The 16,807-nt window shown below is 46.0% G+C and overlaps 1 protein-coding gene across 1 annotated transcript; it reads right to left on the minus strand.

Moving 5' to 3' along the window:
- Window positions 1-823: 823 nt before the first annotated feature.
- POLE2 (DNA polymerase epsilon 2, accessory subunit) lies at window positions 824-15,439 on the minus strand. The gene is made up of 19 exons (XM_040067047.1): window positions 15,315-15,439; window positions 13,146-13,246; window positions 12,238-12,313; window positions 11,219-11,296; window positions 10,433-10,526; window positions 9,993-10,067; window positions 9,662-9,745; window positions 9,110-9,166; window positions 8,699-8,747; window positions 7,747-7,819; window positions 7,140-7,312; window positions 5,540-5,629; window positions 5,304-5,358; window positions 4,909-4,968; window positions 4,734-4,811; window positions 4,254-4,362; window positions 1,897-2,073; window positions 1,722-1,789; window positions 824-1,000 (listed from the first exon to the last, which is right to left on the minus strand). The coding sequence occupies exons 1-19, from the start codon at window positions 15,380-15,382 to the stop codon at window positions 982-984; spliced, it is 1,584 nt and encodes a 527-aa protein (XP_039922981.1). The 5' UTR covers window positions 15,383-15,439; the 3' UTR covers window positions 824-981.
- Window positions 15,440-16,807: the final 1,368 nt, after the last annotated feature.

A 16,807-nucleotide genomic window follows, 5' to 3' on the forward strand; every position in this document is an offset into this window, starting at 1 on the left:
AAGATGGCGGACGTTGCTGTGGTAACGGTAAACAAGATGGCGGCGGCGCGGCGGTCGCTATGGAGACGGCAAACAACATGGCGGCTGTCCCTCAGGGCCGCGGCCTCTCCGCCACGGCCTGGCCTTTTCCTTCCTTTCCTTCCCTGCAGCAGCAGGGCTGGTTTTCCACCGTCACCTCCTCATCCTGCGAAGCTTATGTTCCCTCCCCATCGCAGAGCTCTGAGCTCCGCTGCCATGCCCTCACAGAGCACTTTGAAATCCTCAGCAATCCAGGACCCAGCTTCCATCCCAGCCCTGCTGTCCCCCCAGAGCCCGTGTGCCCCTGTCCCTCCTCGTTCCTGCCAGCACCGCTCCTGTGCCGGGGCTCCCCTCTGTTCCACACCTGCTGTGAGCACTTTGGGGAGCCCCACTGTGCTCTCCATGCCCACAGGCACCTGGAGCAGGTGTGGGCTTGCTTTCACTCTTTCCCGCTCTCCTCCCTCAAGTTTTCCTCCTCCCAGACTTCAGAAGTTCTCCAGCATCGTGTCCTTGCATTCAGCACTCTCTGTCCTGTCTGCATTAACACAATCTTCAGATAGGTGCTGCCAGTATAAAAAAACCTCACAGATCTTTCCTGGGCATTTCCCAAAGAAAAATCCCACCCCCATTTCCAGACTTCCTTGCAGATAACCAGCTATCCAAGTGCTCATTATCTTTAATTCTTTTTATTTTAGGATGCTCCTTTCCTGTTTGATACAGCTGGTTCCTCCACTTGCCTTTTTTTATGCTTTGCTAATGATTTTTCACTGTGACTTTGTACTTTATCTAAACTGACACCAGCATCTTTTCCTGTAAAAGTTTATTTGTGTACAAAACAAATGGGTTTTGACTTTGACATTCATTATAAAAAGTCCAGAATACCTCGTGAAACTAAGGCATGTTAAATAAGAGCTACAGCTGGCTTCACGTGGGTTCAGTGCTGTTTTTCAGTGCCACAGAAATTCAGAGTCCTTGGAGCTTGCTGAAAATACCAAAGAAAAACAGTATTTACAAGGTTTATTTTAATTAATAGTTCACAATGCTATTCTATTTCTTTATCTAGGAAAGACTTGATCATGTTTTCACTATTTAAAGACCTAAAGTGTCTCATGGTGTGATAGTTTTTATAGTCAAGTAGAAATTAAATGGGCTGACCCATTACCAATTCCATGGGAAGGTCTCTCCAAGAAGAAGATAAATTTTTGCTTTTCTTAATGGGTTATGCCATCATTTAAACAGGTAAATTTTCATCCATTTTAAGCCCTTTGATATATTTTAATACTTTTTTGGTGTTGCAGCTGGCTTTTTTCCAGTCAGTGGAATGAGTAAGTGCAGAATTAAAGGTATGTGAAATCAAAGCCTGAAAGTGGCTTCTGGGCATGATGATTCTCACGAAATGAAGCAAAAATCGTTCCTAAATTGAATTAATGTAACAACCATCATCCCCAGAAACAAATCTGCTTCCCAATTAGGCCTGTATCACTGAAAATCTGGCAGTGCAGTCACCTCTCCTTTTACTTTTGGGTTGTGCTTCCCATCATGGATATTTGCAATTTCTAAATTTACTGCTTTTCGTTCCGGATTTGTTACACTGCCTAAGCGCAAAGTGTAAATCAAGCTGCTGGAACATTCAAATATTACCAATTTTCTGTCATTTTTCTCCTGCTAATCAGAAACACAGCACAAAAGAAAAATCCATTTACCTGTCTTCAACTGTCTTGTTGGAGGGGTAGAACACCTTGAAGGAAAATCCACTTCTGGGAAACGAACCCTGTGGAAGAAAAAGGGGAAAAAATAAACCAAAAAAACCACATTTGTGTGAGGAAAATGCAGTGCAGGGAGCGAGGAGGTTAGGATTTGAGGCTCAGGGGATCTTACAGGGTTGATGCAGAGGCAGTCGGTGTTGGTGACAGTGAAGGGGTCGTGTTTGTCAGCGGTGACCAGCACGTCTGGCACGGGATAAACCCGCAGCGAATAATCGTAGGCCCAGAACACGGGGCTGACGTACAGGGGCAGCGGGCTCAGGTGCCCCTGGGACAAAATGGTCTTTACAAACTGGAAAAAAAAAAAAAAAAAAAAAAAAAAACCACAAACAAACAAAAAACTTGGTTATTTCAAGCCAAGTGTTTGTGGGGTTTTTTGGATTTTTTTAAACATTTATCCCCTGGGATAAAATGGTCTTTACAAACTGAAAAAAAACCCCAAACCCCACAAACACTTGGTTTGAAAGGTTTGAAGCATTTATCCCCTGGGATAAAATAGTCTTTACAAACTGCAAAACAAAACAAACCCCACAAACACCTGGTTTGAAACATTTACCATTTTATCCCCTGGAATAAAATGGTCTTTACAAACTGCAAAAATAATATCAAAAAACCCCACAAACAATTGGGTTGAAACGTTTATCCTCTGGGACAAAAAGGTCTTTACAAACTGCAAAATAACCAAAAAACACCACAAACAATTGGGTTGAAGTGTTTATCCTCTGGGATAAAATGGTCTTTACAAACTGCAAAACAAAACAAACCCCACAAACACTTGGTTTGAAACATTTACCATTTTATCCCCTGGAATAAAATGGTCTTTACAAACTGCAAAAAAACCCAAAAAACACCAACCCCACAAATATTTGGTTTGAAATAACCAAGTGTTTGTGTGGATTTTTGGTGGGTTTGTTTGTTTGTTTGGTTTGGTTTGTTTGTTTTTGTGGGGTTTTTTTGGTTGTTTTTCCAGTTTGTAAAGACCATTTTCTCGAGGATAAATGTTTCAACCCAATTGTTTGTGGGGTGTTTTGGATTTTTTGAAACGTTTATCCCCTGGGATAAAGTGGTCTTTATAAACTGCAAAAAAACCCAAACCCCATAAACACTTGGTTTGAAACATTTACCATTTTATCCCCTGGAATAAAATGGCCTTTACAAACTGCAAAAAAAAAAAACCCAAACACCCCACAAACACTTGGTTTGAAATGTTTGCTGCAAGCTCAGTTGATCCCTGCACTTGCAGCGTGTGTTAATAAAGAAGATTTTTGAACATGGAAATGGTTTGGGGTTGTTTTGTATTTCATTCTTTCTGATTATTAATGATTTCTAGAGTAAAGCAGCGACTCTTCTCCAGCACTGTGCTGCTCTTTCCTTTCTTGAATTGTGGGGGTTTTAATACACAAAGGCCTTTTTAAAGCACATCAGCCAGCATTTGAAGATGTCAAAATTCTCTCATCAGTCAGACTCTCCAGGAGAATCCACTCACCTGTTCCTCCAGCCCAGAAAGTACCAACACTGCCACAACTCTCATTTTTTGGTTTTTATTTTCCTTACTGCTTTCCAGTTAACCACAAGAACCGTGCTGAAGAAGTCTTTTCCCTGAACTACAGAAATCATTTGATTCCCAGATGATTTTCCTTTCTTAGTGACAAAATTTCCCTCTCTCTCTCTCTCTTTTTTTTTTTTTTACACTGGTGGCTGAAATAAAATAGGCAAAGAAGGCAGAGGAAAAATGGAGTATGCAAAAAAGAAACAACCTGCACAAAGTGCTGCAATTCTACATTTCCTTCATGATTCCTTCCTGGAAAACCCTGGGTGAGGACAGGGGAGTGTCAGGAATGCAAACGTGCCCACAAAAGCAAGGTACCTCAGTGTCCATGGGAGGTGCTCACTGAGCTAAAACAACTTTCTGAGTCAAGCAAACAAAAAAAAAACCTGTAAAATAAATAAAACCAGACTCCATCCATCACTGCAAGGAGCCAGGACTGGATGGTTCTCATCCAATTATATCAGTAAATCCCATCAGCTCCTGCTGTGGATTCATTAAGGAACCACGACCCAGAGCACTGTGCTGATGTGTGAGAAGCAGAATTGCAATTTCAACTGAGCAGACAAAACAAGAGATGAATTTTAGAGCAAGGGACCTGCTGCTTTACTGCAGATGGCACTGGGCGACCCATCAAATCTTTAAAAAATGGCAATTTGCGTTACAATTTGCCTTCAGGAATCCGTTTTTCTTGGCAGGACATTGATGGTTGGTGCACACTCGGTTGAGTATCATGGTTTGAGTTATTTTCCTGACAAAATGTAAAGAAAAATAAGAAAACTAAATGTATAAATCCTCCTTAAAACCCCTCTGGGTTACTCACGCAACGTGTCCCGAGGATGAGGATCAGAGCCCCCAAAATCCAGCCCTGCTGATCAAGAAAATCAAAAATCTTGGCAAAAAAGTGGTGGACTCGACTCACTCACGTGGTTGGGAATGTCCATGTTGCTGCTTGGGAAGCGGACACAGTTCCTGCACATTTTGTTGACCAAATCTTCCCGAAAAATAATGATTTCTTGGGTGCAGTATTGAATCCTGAGTGGGAAACAGCAGTGAAATTAATTAAGGTTGACCTAAAAATGAGGAAGATGCATTATCAAGTTCTAATACAGCCAATTGGATGAAAATAATTCTTCTCCTTCTGATTCAGAAAAAACATGATGCTTTTGAGCAGGAATTTTATATTCAATATCAATTTTTTTTAGCACTACTTCCTTTCTTCACTGATTTTTTTTAATGTCTTAATGTATTTAAAACTAGTTACAATTCGTGCAAGTGAAGGATCGTATTCATCTGATAAAATTTAAGACAAATTTTCCCCCAAAATCTGTAGTTTTGAAAATTCTTTTAGTAAAAAAAAAAAAAAAAAAAGAAATTGTAATAAAAAATAGCAGTTTTGTGGTTACCTGCAGGGATTTGTGGTGAAAACTGAAAATGGCACCAGCTGCCTGAATTCCTGAGTGATATTTTCAGCCAGGGGGGGTCTAAAATAAACAGCAGAGGTATCAACAAAGACTCTTATCATCATTAACTCAAATTACACTCAAAATTCCAAGATTGGAGGAAGTGAAGCAAACTGACCTTGGTAAAATAGAACCAGGCCCGGGATCTTCAGGACCAGGGACAAACACAAAACGACTACTGCAAAAAAAAAAAAAAAGAAAAATTAAATTAACAAATCTCTTTTATATAAACTGATCCTAAAAACTGGGTCTGATGTTCTGAATTTAGAGAGCAGGAGCCAGGAAAGTATTCCAGGGAGAGACCTTGGCTCCCTAATTAGCAGTTTCCATGCCCAGGCTATTTGAGATAAAATCAGACTTATCCTGCTGCCAAACAAACCTGCAGGCCTGTTACAAAACCAGCTTTTTATCTAATCACAGCTGGCTCACAAGACAGAGAAAACAGGGTCACTCTCAGCTTCTTCAAGTAATTAAAGGCTTCACAAAACAAAGAGATTTCCCCTTGCTCTCTACCTTTTATGGATGCTGGGATGTTCACATATAATATCTGCCAGAGCCTTCAAAGAACCTGGGAAAAACAGGACACAGCACCTGGTTAGAAATAAACACACCCTGGGTGAATGCCCCCCTTTCAGTGCTGCAGTGCACTTTAAAAAAGAAGGGTTTCTTTTCTGCTCTCTCCTTCATTTGTTTGCCATCATTATTTTAATTCAATGCACGTGTCTGGCTGTTTATAAAAACCTCCCTACCTTTCAGGGACTGGATTTGATTTTTGCCATATGGCGCAGATGAAAAATTTCCACAGAAGAAAAAGCAGGTGGGAGGTGCAGAGGAATAACCTGGGAAAAGAGAGGATCTGTGAGTGTATCCATTCACTCCAGCATCTTCCAGCACTCAGCCCATTCCAGGGAAAGCAGGAACTGAAACAGCTCCTCAAGCTCTGCTGCTATTAATACAACTGACTGATTTTCTCGATCCGGGCTGGTTTTAGCTCCAAAAGGCGATGGCAACGTACAAATGTCACTTTGAGGGAGGCGTCTGGCATTTACAGGCTGAACTCCAGCAGTGTTTGTGTGTATCCAACTGCTGACCCAGTCAGAGAATTATACCAAATGCAATTATAATAAATAATGCCGTTTTAAAATGCACTATTGCCTTCGAGAGGAGAACAGCAAGCAGGCAGCACTGGCTTGCTATTAACCTCCATGATCATTCCCAATTAAGGGCTCTCCCAACATCCAATTCCCCCCTTGGCACTAGAAAGCAGCAATAACTGGAACTGCCTGAGCAGTTTGAGGATCTGCTGAGTGCTCACCCATCACCCCGCTTCAGAGCAAAGGGGGGAAAAAAGAAACCTGATTCCCATCCCTGAAATAAAAATAGAAACAGCCACTCAGGCATTCAGCTCACATCCCAGTTACTCTCCATTTTCCTGACACACAGAATCACACTTGGATTTACTTCACTGGTTTTCAAAGGGGCTGGTAAATAGAACAGAATTGCTTATCCCAGAGAAATGGCTCATCAATATTTTCCCTTGTTCTCCCCCTCAGCTGCTCATTTGGTTTATAATTAAGACGGTTATCACTTGCCTGTTCAAGCCTCAAAATAGCAAATGCAAGGTGAGTTCAGAACATGAATCTCACTGACCAAAGTCCTTTTCTGCCCTCAACACTTGCAGTCCTGGGTCGGGCTCAGTTTGTCCCCAGGATTTTTGCCAGCTCTGATCCAGATACTGAACTGGTTTTGTAACTTCTGCAGGACTCTGCTAATTTGTGTCCAGTTCCTTTTTGGTGAGGAGTGGCTTCCCACCCTGAATTCTGGGTTGTTTTTAAACCAGGCACTCTCTCACACTTCCATTCTGCCCGAGGCAGGAGAAACAAGCTGTTCCAAAACTGCTGCAATACAAAGGAACAATTCGTACACGCTCGTTTGTCCCAGTGTTGTCCACGTTACTGATCCCAGAATTCTGGAATGGTTTGGGTCGGAAGGGACCTTAAATCCCATCCCATTCCAACTCCCTGCCATGGCAGGGACACCTTCCACTGTCCCAGGCTGCTCCAAACCCTGTCCAGTCTGGCTTCTCTGGGAATTCTATTCCTCCCAGCCAGCAACTCCCAATTCCCAATCTCCCATCCATCCCTGCCCTCTGGCAGTGGGAAGCAACGTTCATCGCTCTGAACTGAGGAGCTGTCTTTGACCTAAGCCCAGGAAGAACTTTCAGGAGCAAGGAAAACATTCTTACCACAGCCCAGAAAAATGCCTACCGGTCAAAGCACTACTTGTACTAAGAATTTATGGGAACAAGTCACGAAAACAAGGTTTAGAGTGAAAGCAATTCCCACCTACCCGAAAACATAATGCGAAGCTTTTCCAGCACTTCAGCTTGGTCCAGCCACACATCAGACACAAACACAAACATGGCATCTTCATTCTCTTCCTCCAGCTGCTTCAGCTTCGCAGAAGCCTTCACTGACGATGAGGAAGGTCCTCCAAAGAAGTTTATATTCCCATAGAAGGCTCTGCATCATTAAAATGCCCCAGTCAGGACCCCAGAACGGTTTGGGTTGGAAGGGATCCTAAAGCTGATCCCATTCCAGCCCCTGCCATGGGCAGAGACACCTTCCACTATCCCAGGGATCCATTCTCTCAGCTACAAGGAATTTATCATTCCCATGTACCAGTTACCTGGCTCTGCAATTGAGAAGCGCTTACATCCCAACTTCCATCAATATGCAGAACCCAAAGGCCTTTGGAAGCGTTTTTGTGCCAACCCTACAGGTTTTAGTGCCTGTGAGTCCCAGAATTGCTTCCCTAAATGATATTTATTTTAAAGCATTTGAGGAGGAGGAAAAGTACCATACTTGAATGTCAGAGAAATTACAAAATAACAATGATCTTACTTAGAAACCCATAGGAAAACACGGAGTGAGGCTGCCAAAAGTCACTTTTGTACCTCGTGGTAGCAGAAGGCTCGGTGGGCGGAAATCCAAAAGCGTTCACATGAAAAACTCCATCTTCATACCAGCCTAGGAGGTTTTAGAACAGCAAAATTACCCTTAAGTTTTTCTAACAGCATTCTAGACATTAGTCAGAGAGTTGGCAGCTGTGCTGCACTGCCAGTCCCAGCCTCCATCAATCCCTCTCTTGTGGCAGCTCCACAGAAGCAGAGCACGGAAAGATCCGCATGGAAAAAGGGCTGAGCAAGAAATCAACTGCTTTTTTTTATCCCCAGCCACTTCTGTGAACGGATTTGCTGCACAGGCACGTGAACAAGCCCTTCAAGCCAAGGAGGAGGAATGCAGGGCACCAGGAATCATTTTGCTGGCCCTGTCCTGGGAGGGCTCCTCATCTCAAATCCCACTGTTGAGAACAGAAGGAACGGGGCGATGTTTGTGTGTCCTCACTCTCATTTCTGCTACATTAAGACACGCCAGAAAACAGACTGAGATCTTGCATCCTGCACAGGGGAACATTCCACATACAGAAATAGCCTTTTTTTTTCTTTTTTTTTTTCTTTTGCTAAAACAGGGCTCCAAAACTGCAAGCTCTTACATCACCCTAATGAGAAGCCTCATTAAAGGACCGAAGCTTTGCCAGCACAAAGCAGCATTTTCAGATTGTTAAATCATTCCTTTGGTTATTCCAGGCTGTCTTCCTAATCCAGTCATAACTTCTCCAAGCATGCTGGGGCCAATCCTCAGAGCTGCTCCAGACCCTCACGGCCCCCAATAGCCTCAAATTCCTCCTCTTTGCCTCCAGAGGTCACAGCAAAAGCTGAAGGCAAAAAATCTAAGTCACAAACTCGATGGTGGTCACCAAAATGAGACCGCTCAGCCACATCTGGCAGCCACAGGTTTAACAGAATAATTTATTACAAGCTAAAAAATAAACCCAGTCTGCTTTACCTTCTGCCAGAACAAAGCAGGATTCAGTGTATAACCCACTGTGGAACTGGTGCAAGGAAGGTTAAGGAATGTATTTTTTCTTAAAGTAGGGGGGTTTTTTTTAACCAAAATTTGCTCTCCAGCTGGTGTAATAGATTTGGACAGCACTGCAAGTTCTCAGGCTGCCTGGAGAGCCTGGAAATTCCCTGGTACCTGAGCAGGTAAGTCCAAAGAGAGTCCAGGAACTGGAACAAGCTCTGCTTCCATGGGGAGGAAAGGCAGGAGCTGCAGCAGCCAAGGAATTGGAAACCAAGGAGAAAGACAGAGCTGCAACTCTCAATATGTAATTTTTAATGGCCAGCATTGATTTACTGTTCAATTTAAAATCATGCAGGAAATTCCTCCAGCTCTTCCATCACAGCAAAAGGATATTGCTTTACTAAGGTCCAGCTGGACCACTCCTGTGGGGTCTTCTAGGAAATATTTCCCCTAAAAAACAGGATACATTAATAAAGCAGGATATACCAAACACACAAATGCTTCAATCAGAAGCATCTATCAGTCAGAATTTAGAAATCATTTGGCTGGGTTTAATGTTTTAAGCTGGCAAGAACTGAAAATGATGTAGTTTATGGTAAATGTGTCTCAGCAGCTTCCCTGGGAGCCGCTGCAGCTGGAATTGCTGGTGCTTCCTTCCCTAAAATCACAGTCCAGGGCATTGGCAGGTCCAAACTCAGCCACTGGAAGCTCCAGCCTCTCGAGAATGGACATGCCAAAAAACCCTACCTGCTTCTGGTTGCTGCCGTAAAAACTTTATAGTGTGAAGACAAAGAAAGACATTTTCCACACACACCAGCACCGACTGCTTGTGGAAAAGTCTCTTAGAATGGGACAAGTGTGAGATATTCAAGTTTTCTCATTTTTGAATGTATTATAGCACTGGATGAGCAGTGGTCAGAGACTCCACAATGAAAAGGAACTCACCTCCTTGAGCTGAGTGATCATCCCAAGCACAATCACCTCTCCCACTTTAGCTGTATTGCCCAAGAGAGTTTCTACTGTCTTTAGCTGGGGATCAAAGGCAAAGGATCCAATCAGAATTAAATCAAATCTCCAGGTGCCTTTCCCCATGCAAGACAAAGCCCCACACAGGACAGGGTTCTACACAAACACAGAAATGAGCCAGAGGATACAGGCTCATTACAAAGATCACAGCTGTATTTCTGAGCGTGGCTTAGGAGAGGATTCCCAATAATGGCTGCTAGCATAAAGAACTGCTGTGATTATAAAACCGGAAAGAACTCCCATTTTTTACCTGGAATTTGCTCTTGCTATCATCAGGATGAGCAGCAACCGGTGAAGGAGTGAACAGCTCATGTCTGTGAGTCCTCTGCAGAAACCGAAATTGAAGTGATTCAGTTTAAAAATAAACGAGCACTGTCAAAAAGCCAGTTTGCTACAAGCACCATGCAAAACACTTCAGAAAGTTCTTACTCTATTTCATCCAGCAACTTTTAATAATTCAGTCCCTTTGACAAGAATGTGCTTCCAAGAAACAGGTGATCAATAACAGCAGATAATAAAACTAAGTGTAAAATAAGAGTCATGAAAGCACCCGAAAGGCTGCTAAAAGAAGTTATTTGTGACAAGCTGGGAAGGCAGAGAGTTTAGGAGGCAGAGAGGTGCAGTAGCACGATGTATTTTTGGCAGGAGATGTGGGCTACATCCCTGTGGGCACCTGCAGGGATTCCTGACCTGCTGGAGGATGGAGTAGCGCTCCCGGAACAGCTCTGCCTTGTCTCTGGGAGTCCCGAATAAACTCGGCCCAGGCAGGTCAGTCATGGACAGGCTGAAAGGAATTAGCACAGTCACCATTCAACAAAGGGATGTTCCACACATCGAAATGATTTACTGAACTAAAAGGCCTGGGAGGCTGCACAAGCTGCAGCAGGATTGAGGTGCTCCGTGAGGGACATTCCTGCTCAGGAACTCCTGTGTTGGTGCATTTCTACATCCATTTCCCTCCCCTCTGTCCCACAGGCCCTGAGATTTATCCATCCACACAAAGAGGCCTCTGCAGAAATCCACTTTAAAAAAAACAGTTATGCCTTTAAGCAGTTGTGGACAAAAGCATTATTCCTCCAGTTTCTCACCAGCTGCTCCTAATTTTTCTTTTCTACCGTTTGGAGCTCTCCTTAGAAACCCCCCAGGGCTTCAGGGAGCTGCAAGATACAGTCTAAGAGATAAATACAGGCAACAGACAGATCAAATTTATTGCAAAAATAAATTTAAACAGCCCAGTGTGAGAACAAAATAACCTCCAACTACCTTCAGTGATGTATGTCCTTAGCCTCACTGTCTTTTTTATTCATTAGGTGGCATAAACTTGGTTTATGGTCTTAAACATTTATTACCTTTCTCACTGAGGCTTCAGCTGAACAGGGCCAGGAGGGAAAGATTAAAACCAGACTTATCCTATAGAAATAGAGGCTTTGTTCTTAAAACAGGAAGTGCTTGAAACTTAAAATACGGGAGACTTACGGCAGAAACTTCTTTCTTTCTGAATTATAAATATAACGTGGAATGTCAAAGGCTCCAATAATGTTGAAAACATTTTCTCTGAAATAAGAACAGTAACAGCATTAGCTGAATGTTACCTTGCAACCAAAACCAACTCTGAAGGTGTGAGTGGATGAAACAAACTAACAAATATGCTGGATGAAATGACATTTGCTTCATTCCCTATCACCATTTCTCTTTCTATTTCATATTCTATTTTATATTCAATTTTCTTGTGCATCTCCAGGTTAAATAATTAAAAAGCCTTGTCCCTGTGATCTGTAGAGCTTTTCCCTTCAGGACTCTGCACTGAGAATCTGTACATACGGATTTCTCTTCACTTCTGCAGCAAAAAAAAACAACTACATTAAGTATGAAAAAGCGCCACAAAGAAAAGTCACACTCAGACCATCTGCATCGTAAAGATTCCAAAGGCAAGGAGCAAAGTTAAACCCAAATTTTCTCCATGCTGAGAGGCTGTGGGATGACAGGATCTAATTGACATGCCCAGCAAACCACCTCTTTTCATGCTTTGTATCACGAATGGAAAGGCATCCATCGGGATCACAAAGTTCTCCAAAACTCCAGTAATTGCTCCACACTTTGTTATCAGAGAAGGGAAATCAATCAGGGCTTCAAAAAACCAAACAGAAAAGCAGGAGCAGGCACCCCAGAGGAAAACTTTTCCAAAGTGCTTTCAGAAAAGAAAGGAACAAAAGCAACCTGAGATAACTTTCGTGCAGAGCAAAGCAAATAAAGCACGGGCAGAGGTGCTGGTTAATATTCAACCTGCGGCACACACCACACACAACCCCAGCAGCTGAATTCCAGAATTCCAGGTTGTACTCAGAACCCCCAGCCTCCAGAACGAAGGCAAAAGCACGGAGCAATGACTGCACGTGGAGCTCCGCAGAAAATGCCTGGCATCCACTTCCCCAGGAGGAACAAGGAAATGACAGCAGCTCCCAGAATTTCCAAACAAATTAAAAACGTCACCCTACATGGCCTCGTCTGGGGACCGGCTGCATTCCTGGACAGCTGCTTCCACCACGGGCTGCTCAATCATATTGGATGACACTGGGAAGAAAAATCCCAAGGATTAAAGCTGCAGCAAAGAGGGAAGTGGGCCTCCAGTATTTCATATACAATGGCTGAGTCTCTTCACAGGAATACACACAAATAATACATGTTTTCTGTAATGACACACGATGGATCACTTAATATTGCCACCAAAAGGACACATTCCTAGGGAAAAAATATCCCCCACACACTGTGCCCACCCTGAATTCCCTAAACATGGAGAACGAGACAATTATAGTTTATGCCAAGCTGCCAAATATATCACAAATGTGTGAGAGCCGAGCTTTCACATTCTGGAGGTTAATTTGGTTCCAGGACATCATCACACGGATTGCTGCCATAATTATTCCAACATTAATTCTGGAGATGGGCACACTGTTTTCATGGATTGAAATCAGTTTGAAGGCTTCCCCACCCTCAGAGGTAAGAATTCCTTCAAAATATTCCATCTAACCCTGCTCTCTGGCAGTGGGAAGCCATTCCCTGTCCCCTGTCACTCCACGGTCTCTCTCCATTTTAATATTTAAAATTACGGTTTGAGGTACAACAATGTCCAGACTTTTAGCGACTGTCACTGAAAAATGTTACTACTCTTGGAAAAGTCAGGATGTTCTGCACTGCCAACGCTTTAAATGGCACAAATGTCTTCTGCTGACATTGCAAACTTCAGTGTTTACCCAAAATAAAAGGCCAAAACATACATTTATCTCAATCAACCCTTTACACTACAATGACACCTCAGTGCCTCTGCTGCCAGTAGCATTCTTTGTCTTGGTAACATCAGAAATGCCAGGAAAGGCGGCTCAAGAAAAAGAAATTGTTTACTTACAAGACTGCTTTTCAACTGCATCGATGACATTTTCAATTATATCGTCAAGTTCCCCCTCGCTGGTGGACTGGAAAGCTTCAGTGAGATACTTCAGGGCATCCCTAATCCCAGAGGAGAGAGCACAAAGAGCAATTAATATTCAACAGTTTACACAAACTGTGCTGATTTTGGCAGGTGTGCCCATCATCACCACACGGCTTGTGGGTAAAAAGCAGAAATAATTAGTACTGCATAACAGCACCTCGGTTTAAGCCAAAGGAAAAAAAATCATCGGGATGGAAAATATCAAAGAAAAGAAGTGGAGAAGCTCAGCTTCACACAAAAAAATTCCACGTTGGAAGGGAATTTCACACAAAAAATTCCATGTTGGAAGGGAATCCTGGAGACCGTGTGGTCCAACCTTCTCCTGAAGGCAGAGTTTGGGTTATGCTGTCCAAGGCCCCGTGGAACCAAGCCTTGAGTATTTCCAGTGAGGGAGATTCCAGCACTTCTCTACTCCATCAACTTCAAAGTTTAATTACTATTACAATGAAGAATTAAATTAAGCTTGTGCCCGTGGTCCCTTGCCCTGTCACTGTTCATCCTTGAGAACACTTCCCACTTTTAGGAAGACTGGGATTAGCTCCCCATGAATCTTCCATTCTTGAGGCTAAAAAACCCCAAATCCTTCACATCCTCTCCATGTCAGGTTCTCTGACCTTCTAATCACAGAATCCCAGAATGGTCTGGGATGGAAGGGACCATAAATCCCATCCCATTCCAACTCCCTACCATGGGCAGGGACATCTTCCACTGTCCCAGGCTGCTCCAACCCCAATGTCCAATCTGTCCTTGGGCACTGCCAGGGATCCAGGGGCAGCCACAGCTGCTCTGGGAATTTCATCCCAGCCAGGAATTCCCAGTTCCCAATCTCCCACCCATCCCTGCCCTCTGGCAACTGGAAGCCATTCCCTGTGTGCTGTCCCTCCATCCCTTGTCCCCAGTCCCTCTCCAGCTCTCCTGGAGCCCCTTTAGGGGCTCTGAGCGCTCCCTGGAGCCTTCTCCTCTCCAGGTGAACATTCCCAGCTCTCCCAGCCTGGCTCCAGAGCAGAGGGGCTCCAGCCCTCGGAGCAGCTCCGTGGCCGCTCTGGACTCATTCCAGCATCTCCACATCCCTCTTGTTTTGGACTCCAGATCTGGATGCAGCCCTGAAGCTGGGATGTCACCAGAGCTGAGCTTCCAGCTCTTCCTGCTTCCCTCACACACCATGGCCTCCAGCCCAGGAACACCTCAACAGCCTCCACAGGATCTGCTCCAGTTTATCAGCATCTTTGAAATATGAGTTATTTTAATTCTCAACAATACAAGATTTAGACATTCGGTTCTTCCCTCAACCTTACAGCCTCTCATTAAAGATAACAATTTTCTTATTAATGTCATGTGTGGGCCAACCAAACTGGCATTTTGATCAGCCTGACCTTCAAAATGTCTCAGCTCATGGAACTGTGGAGTCAGGAGTTCTGGACTTGTGCTCCTCTCTAATGAAAGTATCAGGGCACTGTCCAAAATAATCACATCCCATTCACAGCAGAAAGAGAATTTAATTGATATTAACACACGAGAAAGAAAGGGAAAATAAGAGCAATGGGAGACCCAGTCTCTTATAAATTACACCTTCCACTGCAAGCAGGAATCCCTTTTCATTGACTTTTGCATCTCTAAGTAACACATCCTATTCTATTTGAAAATGCACCATTTCCTTGGAAATGCCATTTCTTCCTCCAACAAAGAATGCTGAGCAAGTGGAACTCAGGAAGTTGTCAGGGTCAGAGGCAGACCAAAAAACTCAACCAAGCACCCGGCACCAGCATCAAGGAGTGCTCCAAGTGGAGACCACGGGCAGCTTTCGGTGGCACCCAGAGTCATGAGAGGGATGGACGGACGGATGGAAGGAAGGGGCCCAGCAGCAAGACAGGCAAAGATGACTTTGGGGGAGCCTGGATGCGGGGGGAGGAGGAAGAAGAGGCGGGAACGGCAGCAGCACAACCCGAGGAGGCGCCGCGGGGGACGCGGAGCGGCCCCGGGCCCTTCCCGCAGCGCCGCAGCCCGGGGCCGATCCCCGCGGCCGGAGCGGCTCCGGAGCAGGGTCCGGAGTGGGTCCGGAGCACGAACCGGCCCGGTGCTACTCACGGGCGCAGGAGGAGCCCCCGCAGCCGGAACGCGGAGCTGAGGCGGCGCCGCAGCCGCTCCGGTTCCATGGCGGCGATGGCGCCAAACGCGACCGGGCCGGCCCCCCTCAGCCCGGGCCGCGCCCCTCAGCCCCGGCCGGCCCGCCTCAGCCCGGGCCGGCCTCCCTCAGCCCGGGCCGGCCCCCCTCAGCCCGGGCCGGCCTCCCTCAGCCCGGGCCGCGCCCCTCAGCCCGGGCCGGCCCCCCTCAGCCCGGGCCGGCCTCCCTCAGCCCGGGCCGGCCCCCCTCAGCCCGGGGCGCGCCCCTCAGCCCCGGCCGGCCCCCCTCAGCCCGGGCCGGCCCCCCTCAGCCCGGGCCGGCCCCCCTCAGCCCGAGCCGGCCCCCCTCAGCCCCGGCCGGCCCCCCTCAGCCCGGGCCGGCCTCCCTCAGCCCGGGCCGGCCCCCCTCAGCCCGGGCCGGCCCCCCTCAGCCCGGGCCGGCCCCGCCGCCGGAGGAGGCCGGCACGAACCCGCTCTGCCCGTGTGGGGACCCGGCCTGGGGCGGCCCCTGAGCTGCGGCACCGCGAGTCCTGAGGGCAGCTCCGGGCACCTCGAGACAGGAGACACTGAGGGGCTGCAGCGTGTCCGGAGAAGGGAACGGAGCTGGGAATGGGCTGGAGAATTCCTGAGGGAGCTGGGAAAGGGGCTGAGCCTGGAGAAAAGGAGGCTCAGGGGAACCTTGTGGCTCTGCACAACTCCTGACAGGAGGGGACAGCCGGGGGGGTCGGGCTGTGCCCCCAGGGAACAGGGACAGGAGCAGAGGGAACGGCCTCAGGCTGGGCCAGGGGAGGCTCAGGGTGGACAGCAGCAGGAATTTCCCCATGGAAAGGCTTGTCCATCCCTGGCACAGGCTTCCAGGGCAGTGGTGGAGTCTGCATCTTTGGAAAGATTTAAACACGATGTGGACGTGGCATACGGGGACAAGGGGCAGCGGTGGCCTTGGCAGACTCCACGTTTATAGAGGGCTTTTCCAAACTAAATAATTCCCTAATTCCATGAAAAACATTCACTGTGACTGACACAATTATCCAATTACAATTATCCACGGTATCACTTTGTTCCTTTAGAAGGTATTGTACCTCACAATATTTCTCCTTCCTCTCTCCCTGTAGGCCCAGCACAGGTTCCTCTGCATCTCCAGGGTCTCTCTCACTTCAGATTTTCTTGCCACAAAACATCCGTCAATTACATCTGGCTGTGAACTGGTCCTGCGAGCACAGGTTGCTCTCCAGAGCTGTTTTTACATAATCACAGCATCCCAGAATGGTTTGGACGGGCAGAGACATTAAAACTCATCTCATCCCACTTCCTACCCTGGGCAGGGACACTTTGCACTGTCTCAGGTCACTCCTAGCCTCATCCAACCTGGCCTTGGATGCTTCCAGGAATCCAGGGAAAGCCACAGCTCCAGGATTATGGGGTAGCTTCCTTGTCTCCAGATGGAAAATACCTGATGC

Source organism: Hirundo rustica, chromosome 6 (genome assembly GCF_015227805.2).
Source record: "Hirundo rustica isolate bHirRus1 chromosome 6, bHirRus1.pri.v3, whole genome shotgun sequence".
In the NCBI taxonomy this organism is placed as follows: domain Eukaryota; kingdom Metazoa; phylum Chordata; class Aves; order Passeriformes; family Hirundinidae; genus Hirundo; species Hirundo rustica.

Bases quoted from the DNA above. Each gene is read 5' to 3' on its own strand.
- POLE2 (XM_040067047.1), bottom strand. From the start codon at position 15,382: ATGGAACCGGAGCGGCTGCGGCGCCGCCTCAGCTCCGCGTTCCGGCTG. The intron at 8,748-9,109 runs ATATCCTTTTGC...CCTTCCTTGCAC, and splicing joins AGCTGGACCTTAGTAAAGCA to CAGTTCCACAGTGGGTTATA. The intron at 4,969-5,303 runs GTAGAGAGCAAG...TTTTTTTTGCAG, and splicing joins CATCCCAGCATCCATAAAAG to TAGTCGTTTTGTGTTTGTCC.